Source organism: Pichia kudriavzevii, chromosome 3, assembly GCF_003054445.1.
Source record: "Pichia kudriavzevii chromosome 3, complete sequence".
NCBI classification, from domain to species: Eukaryota; Fungi; Ascomycota; class Pichiomycetes; order Pichiales; family Pichiaceae; genus Pichia; species Pichia kudriavzevii.
The window spans coordinates 2334570-2355775 of NC_042508.1; the positions used below are offsets into that span (position 1 = coordinate 2334570).

The 21206-nt window shown below is 39.1% G+C and overlaps 8 protein-coding genes across 8 annotated transcripts; 5 read left to right on the top strand and 3 right to left on the bottom strand.

Annotated features, from left to right (window-relative positions):
* Window positions 1-356: 356 nt before the first annotated feature.
* C5L36_0C10820 (uncharacterized protein) lies at window positions 357-1733 on the top strand (the record flags this gene model as incomplete). The annotated part of the gene is made up of 1 exon (XM_029466794.1): window positions 357-1733. The coding sequence occupies one exon, from the start codon at window positions 357-359 to the stop codon at window positions 1731-1733; it is 1377 nt and encodes a 458-aa protein (XP_029322654.1).
* Window positions 1734-2004: 271 nt separating this feature from the next.
* Window positions 2005-3852, top strand: C5L36_0C10830 (uncharacterized protein; the record flags this gene model as incomplete). The annotated part of the gene is made up of 1 exon (XM_029466795.1): window positions 2005-3852. One exon carries the CDS (start codon window positions 2005-2007, stop codon window positions 3850-3852), a length of 1848 nt encoding a protein of 615 aa, XP_029322655.1.
* A 93-nt stretch (window positions 3853-3945) lies between these two features.
* C5L36_0C10840 (uncharacterized protein) lies at window positions 3946-5601 on the bottom strand (the record flags this gene model as incomplete). The annotated part of the gene is made up of 1 exon (XM_029466796.1): window positions 3946-5601. The coding sequence occupies one exon, from the start codon at window positions 5599-5601 to the stop codon at window positions 3946-3948; it is 1656 nt and encodes a 551-aa protein (XP_029322656.1).
* A 345-nt stretch (window positions 5602-5946) lies between these two features.
* C5L36_0C10850 (uncharacterized protein) lies at window positions 5947-12855 on the top strand (the record flags this gene model as incomplete). The annotated part of the gene is made up of 1 exon (XM_029466797.1): window positions 5947-12855. The coding sequence occupies one exon, from the start codon at window positions 5947-5949 to the stop codon at window positions 12853-12855; it is 6909 nt and encodes a 2302-aa protein (XP_029322657.1).
* A 96-nt stretch (window positions 12856-12951) lies between these two features.
* C5L36_0C10860 (uncharacterized protein) lies at window positions 12952-14367 on the bottom strand (the record flags this gene model as incomplete). The annotated part of the gene is made up of 1 exon (XM_029466798.1): window positions 12952-14367. One exon carries the CDS (start codon window positions 14365-14367, stop codon window positions 12952-12954), a length of 1416 nt encoding a protein of 471 aa, XP_029322658.1.
* Window positions 14368-14662: 295 nt separating this feature from the next.
* Window positions 14663-16912, bottom strand: C5L36_0C10870 (uncharacterized protein; the record flags this gene model as incomplete). The annotated part of the gene is made up of 1 exon (XM_029466799.1): window positions 14663-16912. The coding sequence occupies one exon, from the start codon at window positions 16910-16912 to the stop codon at window positions 14663-14665; it is 2250 nt and encodes a 749-aa protein (XP_029322659.1).
* A 397-nt stretch (window positions 16913-17309) lies between these two features.
* C5L36_0C10880 (uncharacterized protein) lies at window positions 17310-19526 on the top strand (the record flags this gene model as incomplete). Its single annotated transcript, XM_029466800.1, has 1 exon — window positions 17310-19526. The coding sequence occupies one exon, from the start codon at window positions 17310-17312 to the stop codon at window positions 19524-19526; it is 2217 nt and encodes a 738-aa protein (XP_029322660.1).
* Window positions 19527-20002: 476 nt separating this feature from the next.
* Window positions 20003-21152, top strand: C5L36_0C10890 (uncharacterized protein; the record flags this gene model as incomplete). The annotated part of the gene is made up of 2 exons (XM_029466801.1): window positions 20003-20008; window positions 20448-21152. The coding sequence occupies 2 exons, from the start codon at window positions 20003-20005 to the stop codon at window positions 21150-21152; spliced, it is 711 nt and encodes a 236-aa protein (XP_029322661.1).
* Window positions 21153-21206: the final 54 nt, after the last annotated feature.

Genomic DNA, 21206 nt, shown 5'->3' on the forward strand with positions numbered 1-21206 from the left:
ATGACGTTACTATGATTTTTATTTATTTATGATTATTTATTCCTATTCCTAGTGATTTATCTCTAAGTTTTTCTTTTGTAATAAAAGATTTATTTATTGTTTCCCTTGCTTCTAGCTCTAGCTATTGTCATTTTGGATATTTCTTGGTTGAAAAATTTGTAAATATTATTTTTAAACGCGCATACGTGTCTAAATACAAAAGTAAAAAATGTGATATTGATGATTAAGATGTTCAAATCCTCGAATTTTGCCTTGCAAATGCGTCTTCCCTTTTTGATATCAGCTTGCCTTTCCAATGCTTTCCCAATTCTAGTTACTATATTCCTCCTTGGATTTGCGAACGCCCTTTACCATACATGATTTCGTTGTTGGACACGGCGAGAAAGTTTCTGGACATTCCGGGCTTCAATTGGAAGTCCTTAATTATTGGCTTTACTGTTGCCAATTTTCTGTTTGATTCCTACGTTAAGTATCGTCAAATTCGTTGTGTCAAGGCAAATGGTAATAGGGTCCCCAAAGAATTGGCCAAGTATGATATAAATACAGACACTGTTGTGAAGTCTTCCAAGTATAGTGTTTCTAAATTGAAGTTTTCCATTCTTGCCGGCCTTTATGATTGTGTGGAAAACATTGCATTCTTCCATTATGATGTTTTGCCTAAATTGTGGCTGAAATCCGGTTCTTATTTGAACTGTTTGGTCAAGTATGTCCCATTTTTAACCAAATGGGTTCAAGGCAGTCTTATTAGTCAAAGTTTAGCATTCATGGGGTTGTTTATGGGTGTATCGATTATTTTGAGTATTCCAGTCAAATATTACCAAAATTTTGTGCTTGAAGAATCTTATGGCTTCAATAAGCTAACTATAAAATTATGGGTAACTGATACAATTAAACAATTTGCTCTTACATGTGTTTTAGGTGGTCCAATTCTAGCTGCATTTTTGAAGATCATGGACTATTACGGCGATTCCTTTATGTATCACTTGTCAGTATTCATTTTTGCAGTTCAGATTTTTTTCATCATTGTTTATCCTAAATTTATCCAGCCTTTCTTTAATACCTTAACTCCATTAGAGGATGGTGACTTGAAGAATGCGATTGAAAAGCTTGCCCTCAAGAATAAGTTTCCATTGGATAAACTGTACGTCATTGACGGTTCTAAACGTTCTGGCCATTCAAATGCCTACTTTATGGGTCTACCTTGGGGATCCAAGCAGATTGTTATATTTGATACACTAATTGAGCATTCCACCGTTGATGAAGTTGTTGCTGTTTTAGGCCACGAAATAGGTCATTGGAAATTAAATCATACCACCAAGTTGATGACTATCGGAGAATTACACATGTTTATGATCTTTACTATTTTTTCTGTCTTTATCAAGAATAGGTCTTTTTACAACTCTTTTGGCTTTGGCTTACCAAATGGAATTACTGAAATGCCTGCAATGATTGGTTTCTTGTTATTTGGTGATGTTTTGAAACCATTGGACGCTGTCATGGAATTCGTTATGAATTTAATAACTCGTATTTACGAATACCAAGCTGATCGGTTTGCGGCAGAACAAGGATTATCGAATGATTTAAAGACAGCTTTAGTCGTTCTACACAAAGAAAACCTTTCTTCCCTAGTTGTTGATAGTTTATACTCTGCAAAGGAGTATAACCACCCAACATTGGGCGAAAGAGTAGCTGCAATTGACGCATACTTGACAGAGTCTAAAAAAGAGCAGTAGTTGATTATACTTTGTAGTTTTTAGCTATGTTACCTATAAAATTAAACTCAATCCTTTGCCAATATACAAGTAGAGCAGATCAGGTATTTACCACCGGCCGCCTCGGTTATCATAATTACTAGATGAGGCAATCGCGCTTAAATTAGTCATGGAGAAAAATCCACATACTCAATAATTTTTCAATCTTGCATATTAACTTCTGAGACATTATTGTGAGTGCTTCATTATTTTTTGGTTGGAAGTCATTCTGTCTGTAGATTAAGTTAACTAGATGATTTCTCGGGAATTTGTGAAAAATATAAGAAAAGTCTGTGTATGCCAGAGAAGATACCAAAGTAGTTTTGTCAGATTCGATAGTATAGAATCAAACTTAAAAAAACATGAAATTGTATCCAATGAGAAGAGAGAACTAATATTAACTATTTTGAATTCCACTGCCACAAAAAGGGAAGCAAGATCGTATTTATCCAAATATAGGCTACTACATGAAAATGATATCTACAAAAATAACCAGAAAATTGTGAATGAGGAGTACAATTTGGAGTCCCCACTAATTACGAACGAAAAGTATTCCAATTATATAAACAAGGTGTTGACATCAGAACAAGAGAATAATGAAAGAAGTACGTTTAGAGAAGCTACAAATCGTTTAAACAGGCATATACATGACACCTCCTCTGAAATTCAACTAACACAAACTATTCGTACATGTCTAATTAGAGTCAGAAGGCTGGATACTTGGGATAATGAGTTGATTATGCATTTGGGAGTTGTTTTGAGAAAGTCAATGAGCCTCGGTGCTAGTCCCGTTATTCTTATCGATAGAGATATAACCAAGGGTTGTGAAAGCATGGAGATAAAAGACCAAGAAGCGTATGTCGAATGTAAGCTAGAGAACTTATTGGATATTCTGGCTAGCCAAATCAACACAAGGATAGTTCGTGGATGTTTTGATATTGCAGAAGATTTGAGCATAACTACAGTGGTTCCCGAGATGATTGTAATACCAATTGTGTCTGGGATAGTCCCGATCATCTCACCTTTTGGTGTCACACGCAGAGAAGTGAGGAAGCAATGCATGGATGGATTCCAAATGACAAAAGCTACAATAAAATGTCTTGAAGAAAACGAAATGCACCATCTTCTTTCTGTGGAAAAGGTTGTTTTCATTGATGAGATAGGTGGATTTCCGAGTGTGGAACGTTCCGGAAGTCACGTTTTAATAAACATGAGACAGGAATACGAGGCTATCAAGAACGAGATATTGTACAAATTGAGAATCACAGAAGAAGCGAGAGACAGGTATCTATCAAATCTAGAGGAAATGAAGGATCTCTTGAAGACATCAGACGAGCGCACGGGTATATTAACAACGCCGAATATGGCCACCCGTGAACAAGAAAAACAAGTGGGGAAGGAAACCAATCCAATAATCTTTAATATCTTGACCGATAGGCCAACAATATCTTCATCTTTACCTGTGTCTTTGCTTCGCACACCCCAGGTTAATACGACTATAGTGAAGAATGGTATGAATATAAGGGTTCACCTGGAACCAGACGCAAATAAAGGCTTAGATTTAGTGGAATTGCATCAGAAAGGTAAAATTGATTTAAAGAAACTCAAGTTTTTGATTGATGATTCTTTTGGAAGGAACCTAAACTTACACCACTATCTGAATAGAATTAACAAGAAAGTAGCAGGCCTGATCATCCTGGGAGACTATGAAGGAGGTGCCATAATAACATGGGAAAATTCTGGTAGTAGAAATATTGCCTATCTAGACAAATTGGCAGTTGTTAAACAGCTCCAAGGAATTCCTGGAGTGGCTGATATTATTTTCAAAGCATTATTAAATAGTTTCAAAGCAGAGCTTCTTTGGAGGTCAAGAAACAACAACCCTGTGAATAAGTGGTATTTTGAGAGATCCAAAGCCAACTATTCCATTCCAGGCACACAATGGAGAATGTTTGTTAATGGTACTAAGGAGTTGACACTTGATGACCTAAAGGAATACATTCAAATCTGTGGCTCGATTGAGCCTTCTTTTGATATACCTGACGAAAAAGTAACCAGAAAGTTTGATTTTAATTTTAATTACAGGGGGGCGGATGCATAATTAGAATGGGGTGACGTATATACGTGTATAGATTTATAAAATACAGAAAAAAGCTAATTAAAATGGGAGGCTTCGAATCCTATGGCTGCTAAATCAAATTGATTTTGACATGTATACACCATCCAGTTCATAACCTAGTCTTCTATAGTAGTTTCTTACACCAACACCAGAAATGACACTAATTTTCTTGGAACCATGTTCTTCTTTTGCAATTCTTTCAGCCTCCTCCATTAACAAAGTACCAAAACCTTGATGTTGGAACTTCCTTGGATCTCTTGAATGGAGAGGCACAACAGAACCGTAGACGTGTAATTCTCGGACAATACTCGTCTGTTGACCTTTAAATTCTTTTCTGTAGGTGTACTTTTTGGATGCTTTTCTGAGTCGAAGTAGACCAATCAAGATGTCTTGCTTTGGATCTTCATAAGAAAGGAAAGTTTCCCAACCACCATTAGCGTAATAGTCTCTCCTGATTAATTCAACCTGATCCGGTTGAATTTTGTGGTGAACCTCCTGAATTCCAACCTCTCTAGTTCTAACGTCTCGGCATGTAGTACCAAAGTCCTTCATTCTTGCCAATGCTAATTCCCTTAAGTTACCGTTTTCAACACCAGAGGTGACTAAAGGCATTGGAATATCTCTTTGAACTCTATAAATTCTTGTCCATGGCGGAACCAAAGCCATGATTCTGGCAACTAAATCAATCAACATGTTTGCATTATAAGACTTGTATAAGCCATTCTTCCATAATTCATAAAGGCCTGTACCTCTGATAACTAAGGTTGGATATATCTTCAAACCGTCAGTTCTAAAATCGGGGTTTTCAAAATACTCCTTGAACTGCTCCAAATCTCTCTCCATGCCAACATTGGGTAAATCTGGCATCATATGGGAAACAACTTTATAACCGGCATCTTTAGCATACGCAAAAGTTTCGCAAACTGCCTTGACGGTATGTCCTCTGTTAGTGTCTCTTGCAACATCTTCATACACCGACTGAACACCTAACTCCAATCTTGTACAACCGTAACGCAACATATCATCCAAATGGGTTTCTGTACAATAATCTGGTCTTGTTTCGATAGTTATACCAACACATTTTGTTTGTGACTGCTGTGAAAATGCAACAGCTTCATCAAGATCGGTACCATTGTAACCAGTTAACGCATTGTGTAATTGGACGATAAATTCTTCTCTATAATCTTTCGGAAGGGACATAAAGGTACCACCCATAATAATATATTCGACTTTGTCAATATTGTGACCAAGTTGTCTTAGTTGTTCAATACGACCTCTTGCCTGTTCATAGGGGTCATATCTAGCTCTGATAGCTCTCATTGAAGTTGGCTCATAACCAGTGTAGGATTGTGTTGAGTACTCAAAATCAGAATCCGGACCACCAGGACAGTACACGCAAATATTACCTGTATATGCAATATGGGGGCATCTATGTGGTTTTGACATAACCGCAACAACTGCAACTCCAGAGGCAGTACGAACAGGTTTAGCCTTTAGTTTTGGCAATAAATACTTTTTATACTGATCTGGGATGGAATTGATCACATCCGTAAGACGTGGTTGCTGCTTCAACTTGTATTTTTTAGAGTACTTTATAATAATGCCATTCAAGTTCACCTCTTTTGAAGTGCCCAAAGAGGAGACCAATTCTAGGGAAATGTCTGCACAACATTGGATGAATCTTTCCTTTTCAGAAGGAAGCTTTTGATGCGTCTTAGGCCCCTTAACCATATTTTTTGTTGTTACTTTTCAATAAAACTTAAAGCTGAAGTGTTGCTTAGCTCAAACTTCAGTGCTAAACTATGTACAAAGTTTCACTCCTCCTATTAATCTGAGGTAAATTGTCAGAATTTTTTTTATTTTTTCTGTTCATCATGAAAAATCAACCTTTAAGAGATCCGTGCACCAGAGCTGGAGATCGGATCGCGCAAGGAGGTATTTACGGAAATAGATCATGTTGAAGTCGAACTACAGCAAACTAAAAGTTGATCTACAATTTTTTAGCAATCATTAGAGTAAAATTAAAACCATTAACATTTACGAGCACGGTTAGCATTGTATAGAACACTATACAATATGGCAAAGTCTGGTAAAGGGAAAAAAAATAAATCCAAAAACAAGGGCAAAAATCCCAATTCAAAGTCCAACGCTAAAAATACTGCTGCTACCGACAGTGCTTTGGAAAAATCATCTAACAACCAGGAATTGATAGATAAGGAACAACAAGGTTTACAATTTGCCTCTGATTGTAATGATGCTAGCGAAGATGGTGCCGTAAGCAAAACTTTACAATTGCATTCAGAAACTGAAGATGATGCCCGTAGAGATGACGACAGCAGAGCAAAAAACGATACTGTATCAAACACAGTTAATAGTGATGTTATAAGTGGCGATTCTGAGCTGTACCCAGAGTTGCAAGTCCAATCCAACAGTGCTGATAACGAAAACATGAAAATTCTCGAGATTGTTCCAAGCATAGACAATGAATCTACCAAAGTCAATCCGAATGTTGAAGTGGCGCTATCTGAACTTGAAAAGGAAAAAATAAATGACAATATCTCCGAAGCTGAAGTGTCTGTTGTTCAAACTTCTCCAGACGAGATTGCTGCAGACTTCAGTTCCAATGTATCAAAACTCGACCATGCAGAAATAAATAATGAAAACACTAAACATGAACCAGATCTCAACGGAGTTATCAGTGAAACAACAACTACTCAAGGATCGAATGAAAACCGTACAACTATTGATGCTGTTGCTGTTGAAAATAAAAACGCTGAAAACATATTACATAAAACAAACCAAGAAGCATGTGAAACTCATTCTGATGCCACTGAACCTAACATGCAGTTGAACTCCAATGTTGACTCAATGTCTTGGGAACAAGCTGATATTGATTCTGTTACCGATACCATCAATGAAGTCAGTAACGGTGAAGATTCGAAGGGAAACCATATGTCACAACAAGCGGAGGTAAAAGAAGTGCAACATGTAGCAGAACAGACCGTGAATAAAGCTCACGATGTTTCAGATATATTTGGTAATCAACCAAGCTCTCACGATGAGATTATGCCATGGGATCATACAGCTCCCCAAGACTTGATGCCATGGGAGCAGGAGACTAACGAAAACGGAGTAAATCTAACTGAGAGTGTGCACGATGGTAACCAATGTAGCGCTACTTTAAAATTAGGAAAAGGAGACGAAACAACGGTAATTATTGATAAAGAAGATACATTTTACTCCAAAAATAATGCATCAAATGTTTTAGGAGCTGTTGGACTTCATCAGAATTCCAACGCAGTTTCTGAATGCTTGCCAGATTCTTCAACTGAGTTTAAAGACAAAACCGACAAAGGTACTATTTGTGATAGAACTCCAAAAAGTGGCAACGAGGATTCCAAGTTTGCATTTCTAGAAGAGGATGATTTAACTGAGGTTCCAAACAAAGCTGAAGTGGCTTTGGATGGTGCAGCAAACAGTTCTGCAGAGGGGAAACTAGATAAGTTTGAATTTTTAGAGGAAGATGATGAGCTATTATTAGATGATATAATGGACGACGATTTGTTAGAGGCGGAGGAGCCAGCTACTAATAGCGCTGATTTGACCAACAATACAGTAGTTATTACTGAGGATATCACCCAAAAGGCTACAAAATATTTACCTGAACACTCACAACCTTCTATTCCTACGTTGAGCCATTCTACGTATACTCCTAACATGGCTACTTACTCACAATTTAGTAACCCTCATCAGAGCTTAGCTCATGAATTGAATGAAGAAAAAAAGAGGTCTGATGCTTATGATTTTCCTCAGGATTTGCTTAAGAAAAGCCTCCCTAAGCCAGCTAAGGAAGTCAAGCAGAATGTTTACACCCAAATTGAATCATCTCTACTTGCTCAAAAATCCAATCCATTTCATCCTCCTTCTTCTGCTTCTATTTCTCTTGGAGAAAGAATTGCTTCCGGTGGATCAGATGGATATACGACATCATCACTTCCACCACTGCCAATTGCACGTCAAGGTTCAAGATATTCCTCTCAAATGAGTTCTCCACAGAATAGTAATTCCAAATTAAACTCACCCCAGAACAAGTTTGCACCTACAGTTTCTTCAAGTTCTTCTTCGAAAAACTTTTTTGAAGAACTTCCTCTACCAAAGATTGAAAGGAAAAAGGTAAAGAATCCTTATGCTAATATTGAGCTTTCCAACAATTCTCGGATGTCTCAGGAGATACCTTCTCAGCAGCCGAACGTCAAATCTGCGTCATCGCTATATATCAATAAACAGGCCAATCCATATGCTCCTTCCCCGCTCCAAGATCAACATAATTTGCCAACTGCAGCACCTAACATAAAGTATCAAGTACCTCAAAACTCTACAGCAATACCTTCGAACAACCTTCCCCCTCTAAAGAAAACATCAAATCCATATGCACCCGCTGCAGCTGGTGGCCATATTAGGCAATTATCCACCACAACACCTGCTGATCTGGAAAATATAAAGCCTAATATCATTCCAGTTCCTATGAAGTCTCCTCTAAGTCTTAGTAATTCACAGCCAGGCATAAACTCACCTATAACCAGCAACGTCCCAAATACTGGTTACAACCAGTTTCATAATCCACACAGGAATGTTTCCAATAGATACGCACCTCCATTAGCACAAGAACCAATCAATGAACAACTTTCTCAACAACAATTTCACCATCAGACCACGGCGCCTTCGGGCGAGAGTCAGGTGCTAACCCAGCAAAGTCACAAAAGAGCAAATTCTTTTGGTAGGCCTAGAAACAATTCAAGAAATAGGGTTTCGGTATCGTCTATTAACGAAGTTTATGGATCCAATATAGTAACTAGTAATGCTACTTCTACAGGAAAAAGAAAAACCATGACCTTGCCCCCAAATTCAGTTAAGGGTAAAAACTACATGCAACCCAGTAGCTCTTTTACACCTGCACCTACTGTTATTAATCCTGAAAACCTAGTGAGGAGACAATGGCCGCTATTTTGCTTTTCAGCAGAAGGTAAAGCCGTATCCATGATACCAAAATTCGATGGCTACGGTCATATAAACTGTAATATCAAAGTTTTGGATATTGGGTCACATTTGAAACTGAATCCTTTAGATCGGTCTTTTCCAGGCCCTCTCAACAAATCCAAGACAAAGAAGAAAGATGTTATCAAGTGGTTAGATGAGAAAATTAGCTCTAATTTTGAGGATGTTGAGGCTTTGATTTGGAAATGTTTGAAGGCCATGGTTGAAATGATCGAAAAGCCTGGAGATTTTACGAATGAAGCTTATGTTAAACGTATTTCATCAATTCTTAATCCGGATTTGAACGTCAGCTCCGGCATGAATAATACGTTTGACATTATCGAATTAACAAGAACTGTGCAATCATTTGCTCCAAACAAACCCTGTAACGCATTTTCTTTGGACAATTCGGGTTTATCAGCAATACATGGTATGCTCAAAGTTGGAGATAAGAAATCCGCACTGCAGTATGCTATTGCAGAAGGTGATTGGACTATTGCACTTCTAGTAGCTAATTTAATGGGTCCTATAGCATTTGCGCAAACCATTAAGTTATATTCCACCACACATTTCCCAAGCAATCCATTGGGCGACGATTTAAGTTTTTTTGTTCAATCTGCATCCAAAGATGGGTTTAGTCCCGAGCAAATGAAAGGCAAAGAGAAATGGTTGATTGATAATTTCAAGATTGTCATTCCATTTATTATAATGGATAACGTGGAATATGGTCCAATACTCTTGCAACTTGGTGAGAACTTGGTTGCATCTGGTTTTAAAGCATATGGGAAACTAGCGTTGATCCTATCCGGATTACCATTGATTCCTAAGTCATTATCCAACCTTCATTTATCATTCTCTGATATGGTCTGTGAAGAAATCTATGAATATATTCTATTGTCGTCAGGAAACGTTCCACCCAATTTTGCACAAGGATTTGCCCATCTGATTCCAGTGAAAATTCATCATGCCAGTTATCTTGCAGACATTGGTTCCTTTATGGAAGCCAAAAGGTATGTAGACACAACTCAAGTCTTGATTAACTCTAAGCAATTTTTCTGTGAGCCTGCTACAATAGTTGCTCAGAATGCTTTGAATGGAAGACTTGCTCAGGTTGGTACCGGATGGTTGAGCTCGAAATTAAGTCGTCCTCAACTGGATAGAGTTTGGACAACATTAGATAAATCGTTTAACAAATTCGTTTCTGGTGAGGACGTACCACCACCAACAGTACAGCAAGATGGTGTATTTTCTAAGTTTACATCTCCTGCTACTTTATCAAGGGCAGCGTCTACGTTGGATTTGAGCGATGTGAAAAATAGTATGACAAACATACCAAATAACATCACAAGCAGCCCAGCATATTTACCTGGAATGAATCGTACACCAACAGAGCATGGAAGTGTTTTATATGGTGCCCCTGCGAACACGTCAATCAGAAATGCTTATGCTCCACCTTCAAAGTATACAGAGACTGTAAGACTTCTAGATGAAACATATGATACTGTTTCTAATTCTGCTATACCACAATCAACAACTAATTACAACAATACTGAGATATCTGAAACATTAGCAAAAGCAACACAATGTGGCAAAATCATCAATGAGCTCGAAGCTAATCCGTATGCACCACCGCCAAGAAAGCATAGTAATCATGATCTTGGCGAATCTTATTCGATGCTCCAAAAAGCTGAGTATACACCGCCTAATAAGGGTATGCTCTCCAAAAAAGCTAGTAGATCTCCATACAATCCATATGAGCCACAAATCGAATCGTTCGTTGACCAGGTGCCGTCTGGTGCTACTCAGTCAATTACAGAACATTTAAATAGAGCTCATCCTGCCAGTTCAATTTCATCAAGTAGTGGAAACAGAAACCTTGAGAGCCCACCTGTTCCTTCTATCCCTATCCAAAAGAAGTACACTTTTCCACCTCAATCAGCTGCGATTACAGATCAAAAGCAGCTTTCGCATGTGAGTGCTACATTTAGACAAGAAGCTTCTGATTTACCTCCGTTAAGTGGGTCTATCACCGTTGCAGAAACTGCAATATCTACAGATCTATCAGAGAATTTATCATTGGATAAGGTAGTGTCAAGCGGGAATATGGCTGATATTTACGATAACAAATTGCAAGCTGACAAATTAAGATCAGAAAGCCAAGCTTTTATTGAGCCTGTCCTTGCCGTAAATGAAGAGCGCAATGGGGTTTCTATTGTTCGTAGAGGGAGTCAGAACTCTGTCGAGGCGCTCAATATGGATCCAGTAGAGCATATGTTAGAAGATGATCACAAACAAGATATGGTAGATGGCAGGCCTGATCCAGTTGGAGATATTATTGACAATGGTCATGATGATAACTCCAAAGCTAAACCTGAAAATGAGAATGATGAACAGGCGGCCGATCACCTTTCTTTTAATAGAGTAAAACCAGAAAACACTGCTGTTTCGGAGACAGCATCTGGGTCATCTATGCTTCCAGTTTCAGGCGGCGATAATAAAGAAACGTACCAGAATCATGAATTCAGCGAAGCTATTAATTCTGAAACAAATATAAGTGATTCTATCATTAATGCAAAGTCGAACACAACAGGAAATGATATTGGACACGAATCTTTAGTTGAAGCACACGATGCTACAGAATCAGATACTAAGAATGAAGACTCTCTTGATGAAGCTCCAAAAGTTACACCTGATGAAAAAGTTGAGGATATGACACAAAAGCCAATTGATGCTTTGGTTCATCCCTCCACACCAAAGGATATTGCACCGAGAAGAGCTACGATCAACAGGTATGGACCACCTGGAAACTCAACTAATCCAAGAAAGAAGCCAGTGAACCCATATGCATCTGCATATACACCAAAGACACATTCTCATAAGTCCACGTATGCCCCACCAGCTGAAACGGCTTCTCAGGAGCTTAAAGCAACGGCATCTCTTGATACTGGTATACCTTCGGACTTGAGCGGATTCGACATGTTTTCTTATGGAGGCTATACGATTCCTAAGCCAACTGCACCACAACCGGATTCCCCTAACAAGACAGAGAATGGTGAGGGGGAAAAAATGGGAATTAGTGAAACATCAATCGATACAGAGAATGCTACAACTGATAGCGCATTAAACGATGGAATAAATGATGTTTCGGCAGTATCGGAGGAGTCTAGCTTTGTACCAACTTATAATCCACCCAAACAAACTGGAATGAGAAGCAGGTTAGAAACATCTACACATCAAAATAATCTAACAGATATCTTTGTTGAGCCATCTCCATTTGGTAAGAGAAAACTCTCTATACCTGCATCCCCCATCCATATGTTTACTGAAGAAAAGAGGTACGTAGCAGAAGATACAGGTGTATATTATGACGACGTCATAGAGGATTCTGATGAAGAAGCAGATGTGAAACAAAAGAGAGAGGAGGAGGAGGAAAAAATGAAGAAGGAGGCAGAAGAGAAGGCTAGAAAGGAAAAGGAGGAAGAGGACCTCAAAAGAAAAAAAGAACAAGAGTCAAAGAAAACCGGTAATAATAAGGGAGAATCTGGTTGGTTTAGTTGGCTGGGTAAAAAGAGTGACAAACCCAAACCAATAAAGGCTAAATTGGGTGAAGAAAACTCATTCTACTATGACGAAAAACTAAAAAGATGGATTAACAAAAAGGCCCCATTGGATGAGCAGCTTGAGGCAAGTAAACCACCTCCACCGCCAATGAAGAAAAACGCAGTTACCAATCCATCAACGCCTCTTACGCCAAAACCAAAGCATGGGTCTTCATCTTTGACTGCCACAAGTGCATCAAGCCCATCACCTGATATATATGCACCTACACCAGTCAAAAAGGGAGATGATATTGACAGTTTGCTGAAAATGAGTGGTGCGGGTGGACCACCTAAGAGAGGAGCTAGAAGAGGGCCACGCAGAGGTTATGTTGACGTAATGAGCCAAAAGTGATGATTTAAGTTTTACTTGTAAGTCTATTTATAATTATTTCCATGTAATTAAGTGTTAATGATATAGAAAAGTTACGCAAAGATCTCAAACAATTGGTCAATCTTCAATATTTTGGCCAAATATATCATCCTTATCGGTTGAAACTTTAGTCAATTCATCTCCAGTCTTTAGGCTGTCGACTCGGCCAACAGCACCTATCATTTGACTTTCCGTGTTATTTCTAATACCACTGACTTCTTTGTTTATACTGTGCTTCCTAGTATTACCAGCATGGCAGCTGGTAGTTTCCTCGTCATAACCCTCTTCTTCTTCTTCATCGTCATCTATAATTGCAACTGAATTTGATCTTCCACTTAACGAGTCGTGTGCAGATAAGTTAAGCGGCGTCATTGGAGGTAAAGTAGCATTTACAGGACGCAATTCTGGTGATCTTCTGCCAATAGAACTTGACGAGTCATTTCTATTCATTGGAATTTGGTAAAAAGACTGCTCATCTGTGAGGTTGTTCACCAGGAGTTTAAGCTGGGACACATTTGAGTTCAACATAGATAATGAAGATTTTCTAGTGTTAGATGATCTGAATGTATTTTTGCAAAGGGGAAACTGGGTAGAGGATAACAATGAGTTTGATTTAAGGGAACTTGGAGGAGATGTTTGTGTCAACATGAAGTTAGAAGGTGAGCCTGACAACGAAACGGGATCTAGGGATGGTGAATCTGGTTCATAGAGCATATCACCGGTTGAAGTTTTTCGTCTGGTGGTTGTTTGGTTTGGTTTGTTCTTCACAAAAGAAGCAATTGAAAAGCTCTGCTGCTGATGTGATACGTTTGAACTTTGTCTTCTCATACGAGGTCGACTAGCACTATTGAAATAAGGTGAACTGGTCAGGGTAGGAGAGTGAAAAGACGACTTTCTGCTACCGCCAACCGAAAATGTTGAGTGTTGAATTGGCGGTAAGTTTGGCTGTCTCTGGTTATTAAAATGCCGTTGGGCAAAACTATTACTTCTGTATGCTGCAGTTTCTTCTGGGCTCAAATTGGAGTCAACATTGTACGAGGGATTCAGGTTTTGAGGAATATTGTTATTGCTGAGTGAAGCTGGCGTGCTGTTTAGTTGGTTTAAAGACAGCAGCGATATATTGGATATGGAGGGCACTAACTCACTACCTATTTCAGCACCGACCGACGTAGCTAGAAGCTGTGGAGAATCTTCTATGTTTGGCAGATGTTTCACGTCCATATTGACACTTGTTCTAGCTGGATTACTTATTGCGTCAGTAACTGTTATCATATTTCCTCCTCTTGGTGATCTTACGGGTGATTTTAGCATATCAGAAGTTCCCAAATTGTTTCTGTTTGAGAGAGAAAAGCTTGGTGAGAGTGATAGTCTCTTAGGATCCCCTTGATGGGAAAAATTGGGAGACTTCTCTTGTCTGTTTTGCACCGAAATGATCCGGGGAGAACCCACAAATGGTAATTGTTCGGGAGATGGAGGCATGGAGGTGAGAGACATGAGGAAGGGTAATGTATTAAACTTGTTGTCCTAGTATTTATGTTATAGCGGAAGTGGTCGTGTATGTGGCATCAAGAGCACCTATTTCTAACAGAAGAGATTACTTTGGCCTGGCTGGAACTACTAATTGTTGGGGAATTCACCTTATCAGGTGGGAAACACCATGAAAAACATGCTCAAAATTTTTCACCCTTTGAGGCATGGTTTTTTTTTTGGAACTTCCTGGAATTTTCAAGCTTTCTTTGTTATTGTTTTTTCGGTTGCTACTTATACACAATGTACATATTAAGCCCTGCTACGTGTCAGAATCGGCATCATGTGAGCTGTGGATATGTTCGACAAAGTCGTCAAAATCCTCTTTGAGATCATCCACCGTGTTTTCGATCTTTCCCTTGATCGTCTTCCACCACGACTCTCTATCGTTTTCTCCGTCTTCACCTGTTCCAATTTCGTCCTCACTCTCTTCTTCATTTTCAGCCTCATCCAAGGTTTTAGTTCCTTCTTCATTGTCACCCTCTTTATTTTCTATAGTACCAGTTTCCGAGACGACTTTATCATCCCCCATGTCTGGCGCACTACTCTCTGTTGTGGAATCCCCTGTATTCCCATCTTCAGAAACTTCGTTAAGTTGATTGTTATAATCTCCGTCCTCTCCAGTGTTGTTTTCAGGTGGGCCAGTATCCGAACTATCGGTTCCATCCGATGTATCAAGAGGCTTTGAAAATATGGGCTTTAATCTGTTTATGTTTTGTGGGGTCTCGTCTGTCCCCAGTGATGGATTTAGGACATCTGCAGGCTTTGAGGCGGTTTTGAATTTGGTTTCTATATACGACTTCTCCTTGATGTACTCAAAATCAAAGTTAACATGTGGATACCCCTTCATATCTACCCATTCATAGTTATGGATATAGTTGGCCTTATCTGTTAGAAATGACTCATGGCCGTCGTTTTGTGTTGGTGTGATACCCAAACTCCGACAAATCATATTGAAGAGATGGACACTGTCAAAAGGTTCAACGATACCTGCAAATTGGCCAAAGTAAGGACCAGTTGCCACGAAAACAGACCTCATCATCGCTTCGTCATGTAAGTAGCCAGACTTAAACCCTGCTGATCCATCAATCAAATACCCAGGGGTAGGTGCAATTATTATAGGAGCTATTCTTTCACTTTCATCACCGTATATTACCGAGCCGGCGTGTTTCTTTCGGTAGACGTTGAAGTAATTCCTTAAAGGATGATTTTTTAAGTTTTCCCTCAGTTTCAAATATAAATCATTTGCATCAATAGATTCGGATGGGTATATTCCCTTTATCGTAGTACCAACAACTCGTTGAACATCCGACACCATTTCTACCAAAGAATCTAACCGGATAATCCTATCTTCAGTAACTGGAGCATAGCCACCATTTGACGTGATGATGACATTTGTTAAATCTTTCAATTTCTTTTTCAATAAAAGCTTATATACTTTTTCGATAAACTTATCGATTTTTTTGATCATTTTCCGGGTCTTCTTATGACCCAATCCGTATTCTTTTATTGAGTATTCAAGGGAAGTTATTTGCGACAGTAGTAAATTTATCTTGGTGTCTTTACGATTTGTCAATAAATCTTCTAACCGTTCCAGTTGATCTTCCAACTGATCGTCACCATGGTCCTCAAAGGTATAATGAAGATCTGGTTCTTCGTCGTCTGGAATGACCCAGTTAAAAGTAAATGCTTTTGAATACTGTTGGGCTACTGTTTTCCAAATAGGTTCTCCTAACAACCATTTACTATTGAATTCCATACGATATTCCCCCAGTGCAGGATCATAGAAATCGTCATCAATATATCCATTGTGCGCTGGGGTCAAGCCCGTTGCAATTGTCCATAAGTTGGTGTCACTTAGTACAGGGTTACTTTGCACCATAAAGGGGGTGAACAAGGACGACTCTGAATCTAATATACTTGTCAGAAATGGCATTAACTCTGACGATATAAAATGCGGATGCAATCCAGCAACTGAAAATAGCAGTGTTAGCTTGTTTTCCCTTGAGATTGAACCATCGATATTACCTGGATACTCTAAAACGTCTCTATTGCCATGTCTCATTAAGATGAACACCGCTATGGTCAACCCTATTACAGATACAACCAATGGGAGAATCAACACTTTTGATGAGCAAACGGCGCCAACGTACCTCCATACTTTCTGTTTGAGACAACCCCCACTTTTGCGCCTGTATGGGACATGATCAAAATCAAATTCCAAATCACCAATGTTTGCAGCTGCTCTATTGATCATTTCAATATCGTCGCTTGCAGGCGGTGGTAGCCTAGTGAACTTCCCCTGTCGGGAGAAAATCCCTGATAGTGCCTTCCAGCCTCTTCTGAAAACACCACTGTTGTTACTGTCAAAATTCAAGTCCCTTAGATCGAGTGACCTTCTAGAGTCAAAGTCATTGTCCAACTCTTCAACGGGGATTCTAAAGTCATCAATGTCCTCGTCCAGGTCTGTCACGGGGATATCTACGGCAAACTGGGATCCAGTGCTGGACATACTTCCCTTCCTATCTCTGGTCTTCTATTCCCTCTCCTGGATACGCCTATTCACTCTTCAACTACCTCTACTTATCTCGCTAGCAGTCTCAATATGGGCTTTACAATCTTTTTAAGGAAATTCGCATTTCCTTTGTTTATCTTTTTTATTTTATTTTTTATTTTTTATTTTTTTTTTATTTTTTATTTTTTTCATTTTTTTTGTATGGCCTCCTCTTTGCGCATTTTATCCGCATCTCGTTTTTCCCAATTTCTAACAATTTGAAATATTTATTTGTGGGCCGGCTGTTGAAAAGGTTATCAACTGCTTCTATTCTTGGTAACAGATGCATCTCGAGCGGGTCAAAGCATCAGGGCTAGAATATTCCCACTCATTCTTAGTTTGAACATTGTTTATCATGGGAAGACGAAAAATCTCCATTGAGCCGTTAACCGATGATAGGAACAGAACAGTCACTTTTACCAAAAGAAAGGCAGGCTTGTTTAAGAAGGCACATGAGTTGTCCATTTTATGCGAGGTTGATATTGCAGTCATAATCATTGGCAGAAATCACAAGATATACGAATATTCGTCGAATGACACCGAGAAGATATTGGATCGATATGAAAGTCATTTGATGGACGTTCATGAGCGTAAAAGACCGGAGAATTTTGGCAATTATAAAACGACCAGTCGAATTTTGGATGATTCCTTGATAAAGGGGTCATCATCAATGGCCTGCAGCGACAACAGTGGACGGACAAATTCCAACTATACGAAGTTAATGAACAAGATTTATCCGTCAAATGTCAGTACAAGAAATCAACGATTGATTCAAGCCGAAAACAAGAAACTCAAGATGATTGGAAATGGGGATTCCCAAGAAAGAGGCGACAGTGGTGGCAATGGCAAGAGGAATGACGATGATTATGATGATAATTATGATGATGATGATGATGATGATGATCGTGATGATGATGATCGTGATGGTGATGGAAAAGGAAAAGCGAAAGGAAATGGAGAGCATGCTGTGGTGAAGGAGGGTGCGGAAAAGAAGATCATAGTGAAGAGGGAGAAGGAGGATGATGATGTTGGTCATTATGTTGAGGATGGGGAAGACGTTGCTAGCGATGACAGTGATTCACAGATGGATACAGTTCATTCATCGTATCAGCACGGAAATGATTCTACGATCACCAACAATGAGACTTCAATTATTATGCCCTCAAAGCGAACCAGAAGTCAAGACTCGAATAATGTACTTAGAAGTAGTAAAAGGATGAGAAAAGACGATCCACTGAAGGAGCAACACGCCCATGCAGATTCACATGATGGCAATCCAAGTACACCAACAGCAAGGAGCTCTGTCCATTCAGCGAGTGCCAGTGTGACCCCATATAGGAACTCTAGTATTACTCGCAAGAAATGCAAAGATAATAAACGCCCTACTTTGAGTTTACAAATCCCTAGTGCAGATTTGGAGAGCAAACAACAGGTTGTAGGATCGATGACTACGGCCGAAGGAACAATATCAACAAAATCCAATCCGGCAAATAAAGAACTGGAAAAGGAGAGACCAGAAAATATTACTTTGCCTAGTCCAATTTTCTCCCAGATACCATCGGTTCAGCAGCAACAGGCGTTGATGAACTTGAATGGTGGGACCCCATTCCCAAGTGCTCTTTACAAGGATAGGAAAAACTTATACACACCAATATCGTCGTCATTTCTGACCAGTTTGAATGTCGGTCCAGCAACCGCAGGAATATCAATCAATGGGAATGGATCCGAAACACCAATAAACAACATGAATTTCTTCAATTTTGTCGGACAATCACCGTCCCAATTACTAACACCATCTATTCCAGTACCACCACCGCTGACGTCCATGAGTACTTCTGAAAATTTGTCGCTTGAGAGGAAACCTAGCGAACTGAAAAATATACTAAACAGCAATGGTAATATGAATGAAATGCTGGGACAAAAAACTAGCAGGCCACATCCATTAAATTTACAATTTCAGATACCGTCGACTGGATTGACTCCAGGAAGCTCACAACCTTTATACTCGATCCCGTTAAATTCAGCAACTTCAGCCTATTTCCCGCAAACTCATTCTCAAATGAGAATTCCTACACAACCGAGACTAAGTCATACCAATATTTCATTACCACATACTAATGCCAGCTCTGTTACTAATCCTTCCAGTAATAGCCTCAATACCGACGATAATACCACCAACAGTAATATGAATAGCAATAATAGAAGCGGAAATAATAGCGCCACCAATATCGCCGCAATGAATAATATATCTTCCAACCATAATACTACAAATAACAGCTCTGGGAGCAGCGGAGCGGGGACTGTTAGCGGGACTGAATTACCTAATCTTTCGGGTGAGCTATCAGCGTTGCCGTCGAAATATATGGATATTAACTCTCCAATCAACATGTTCTCGGGAGAATGGTCAATCCCAATAGGATCGACACCTACAACAACAACGTCGCATCCATTGCCATTAGTTGGAAATAAACCATCATTGGCGGCATCTAAAATTGGTGATTCTGAGAAACCCCACGAGAGTCCCTCAGCAAAGTCATCATACCAAATTGGTAAGAAACATGTATCAGAATAAACAAGACGATACCAATGTGTACATCTAAATAAATTGTATAAAAGAGAAAAGCGATTTTGATAAATACATTAAGCTGAGCCCCCACCACTATCATTTTGCACAAATCTTTCTAACCCTCATTTTTTGTTTCAAGTCACGTGCACTGGTGAAACCCTTTTTCTCAAAACCTTCACCCCTCGCTCCTCAGGTTTGTTTTTTTTTCTTCTTGCTTGCACTATTCGCGTGGTGGAAGGAAGGAAAAACTTGGGCGGGCCTTTGGGAACTCGCTCCGCGGCCGCCAGGAATTCCCCCGTCCTCCAACCTCCCTTCCCCTCCTATCCGTGAATGGTCAGGATGATTCTATGGTGTTTGTTGAACACTATGTGAAAAATTCATGGAAAAGATGGTAATCAATTTGGTTGTTTTAAATTTAAGAAATTTGAAGCTTCCTTTGAAGTCTACATACATCGTTCTAACCAGATTAGCATACACTAACCATGAAGGTATGTAGATATAACCTACGGAGAAGAAATAACCTATTATTTGGAATCATTTGAACAAATTAAGAGCTTGCAAACAGACCAATTTTGTGTGTATTTTTGCGACACGGTATTTTTTATGTCTGAAGGGAAGAATAACACCATGTTACCGTAAGCGATTTGAGAGTTCCATATGGCAGCAATATTGTGGAAGAACAGATTTGCAATATACTGGACAAATGCAGCTATTGTTCAGCGTAATAAACCGTCTGGCAAAAGTTGACATTATAATACAATATTTGAAGGGAGTATAAGTGGAGATGATGATTAGTATGAGGTTCAAGTAGCTGAAAACTTGCTATAGAATATGCCGTAATCTTTTGGTGATGCTCTGATTTTTTTTTATGATCCATAGACAAACAAATTCAGTTATACTAACATTATACCTACCTTTTGATTACAGTTAAACATTGCTTACCCACCAAACGGTACCCAAAAATGTATCGAAATTGATGATGAACAAAAGTTGAGAGTTTTCTACGAAAAGAGAATGGGTCAAGAAGTTGAAGGTGATTCCGTTGGTGATGAATTCAAGGGTTACGTCTTCAAGATTACCGGTGGTAACGACAAGCAAGGTTTCCCAATGAAGCAAGGTGTTATGATCCCAAACAGAGTTAAGTTATTATTAACCAAGGATTCTTCTTGTTACAGACAAAGAAGAACTGGTGAAAGAAAGAGAAAGTCCGTTAGAGGTTGTATCGTCAGTGCTGACTTATCTGTCTTGGCTTTAACTGTTGTTAAGCAAGGTGAACAAGATATCGAAGGTTTAACCGATACCCAAGTTCCAAAGAGATTAGGTCCAAAGAGAGCTAACAACATTAGAAAGTTCTTTGGTTTGTCTAAGGAAGACGATGTTACCCAATTCGTCATCAGAAGAGAAATCGTTAAGGGTGACAAGACTTACACTAAGGCTCCAAAGGTCCAAAGATTAGTCACTCCTCAAAGATTACAAAGAAAGAGAGCTGTCAAGGCACAAAAGATTAAGAACGCTCAAGCTCAAAGAGAAGCTGCTGCTGAATATGCTCAATTATTAGCTCAAAGATTACACGAAAAGAAGGCTGAAAAGGCAGAAATCAGAAAGAGAAGAGCTTCTTCTTTAAAGAACTAAACCTTTCTATAGTTGGTGTCTAAGCAAAGTATCATTTTCTGTTGTTTCTTATAT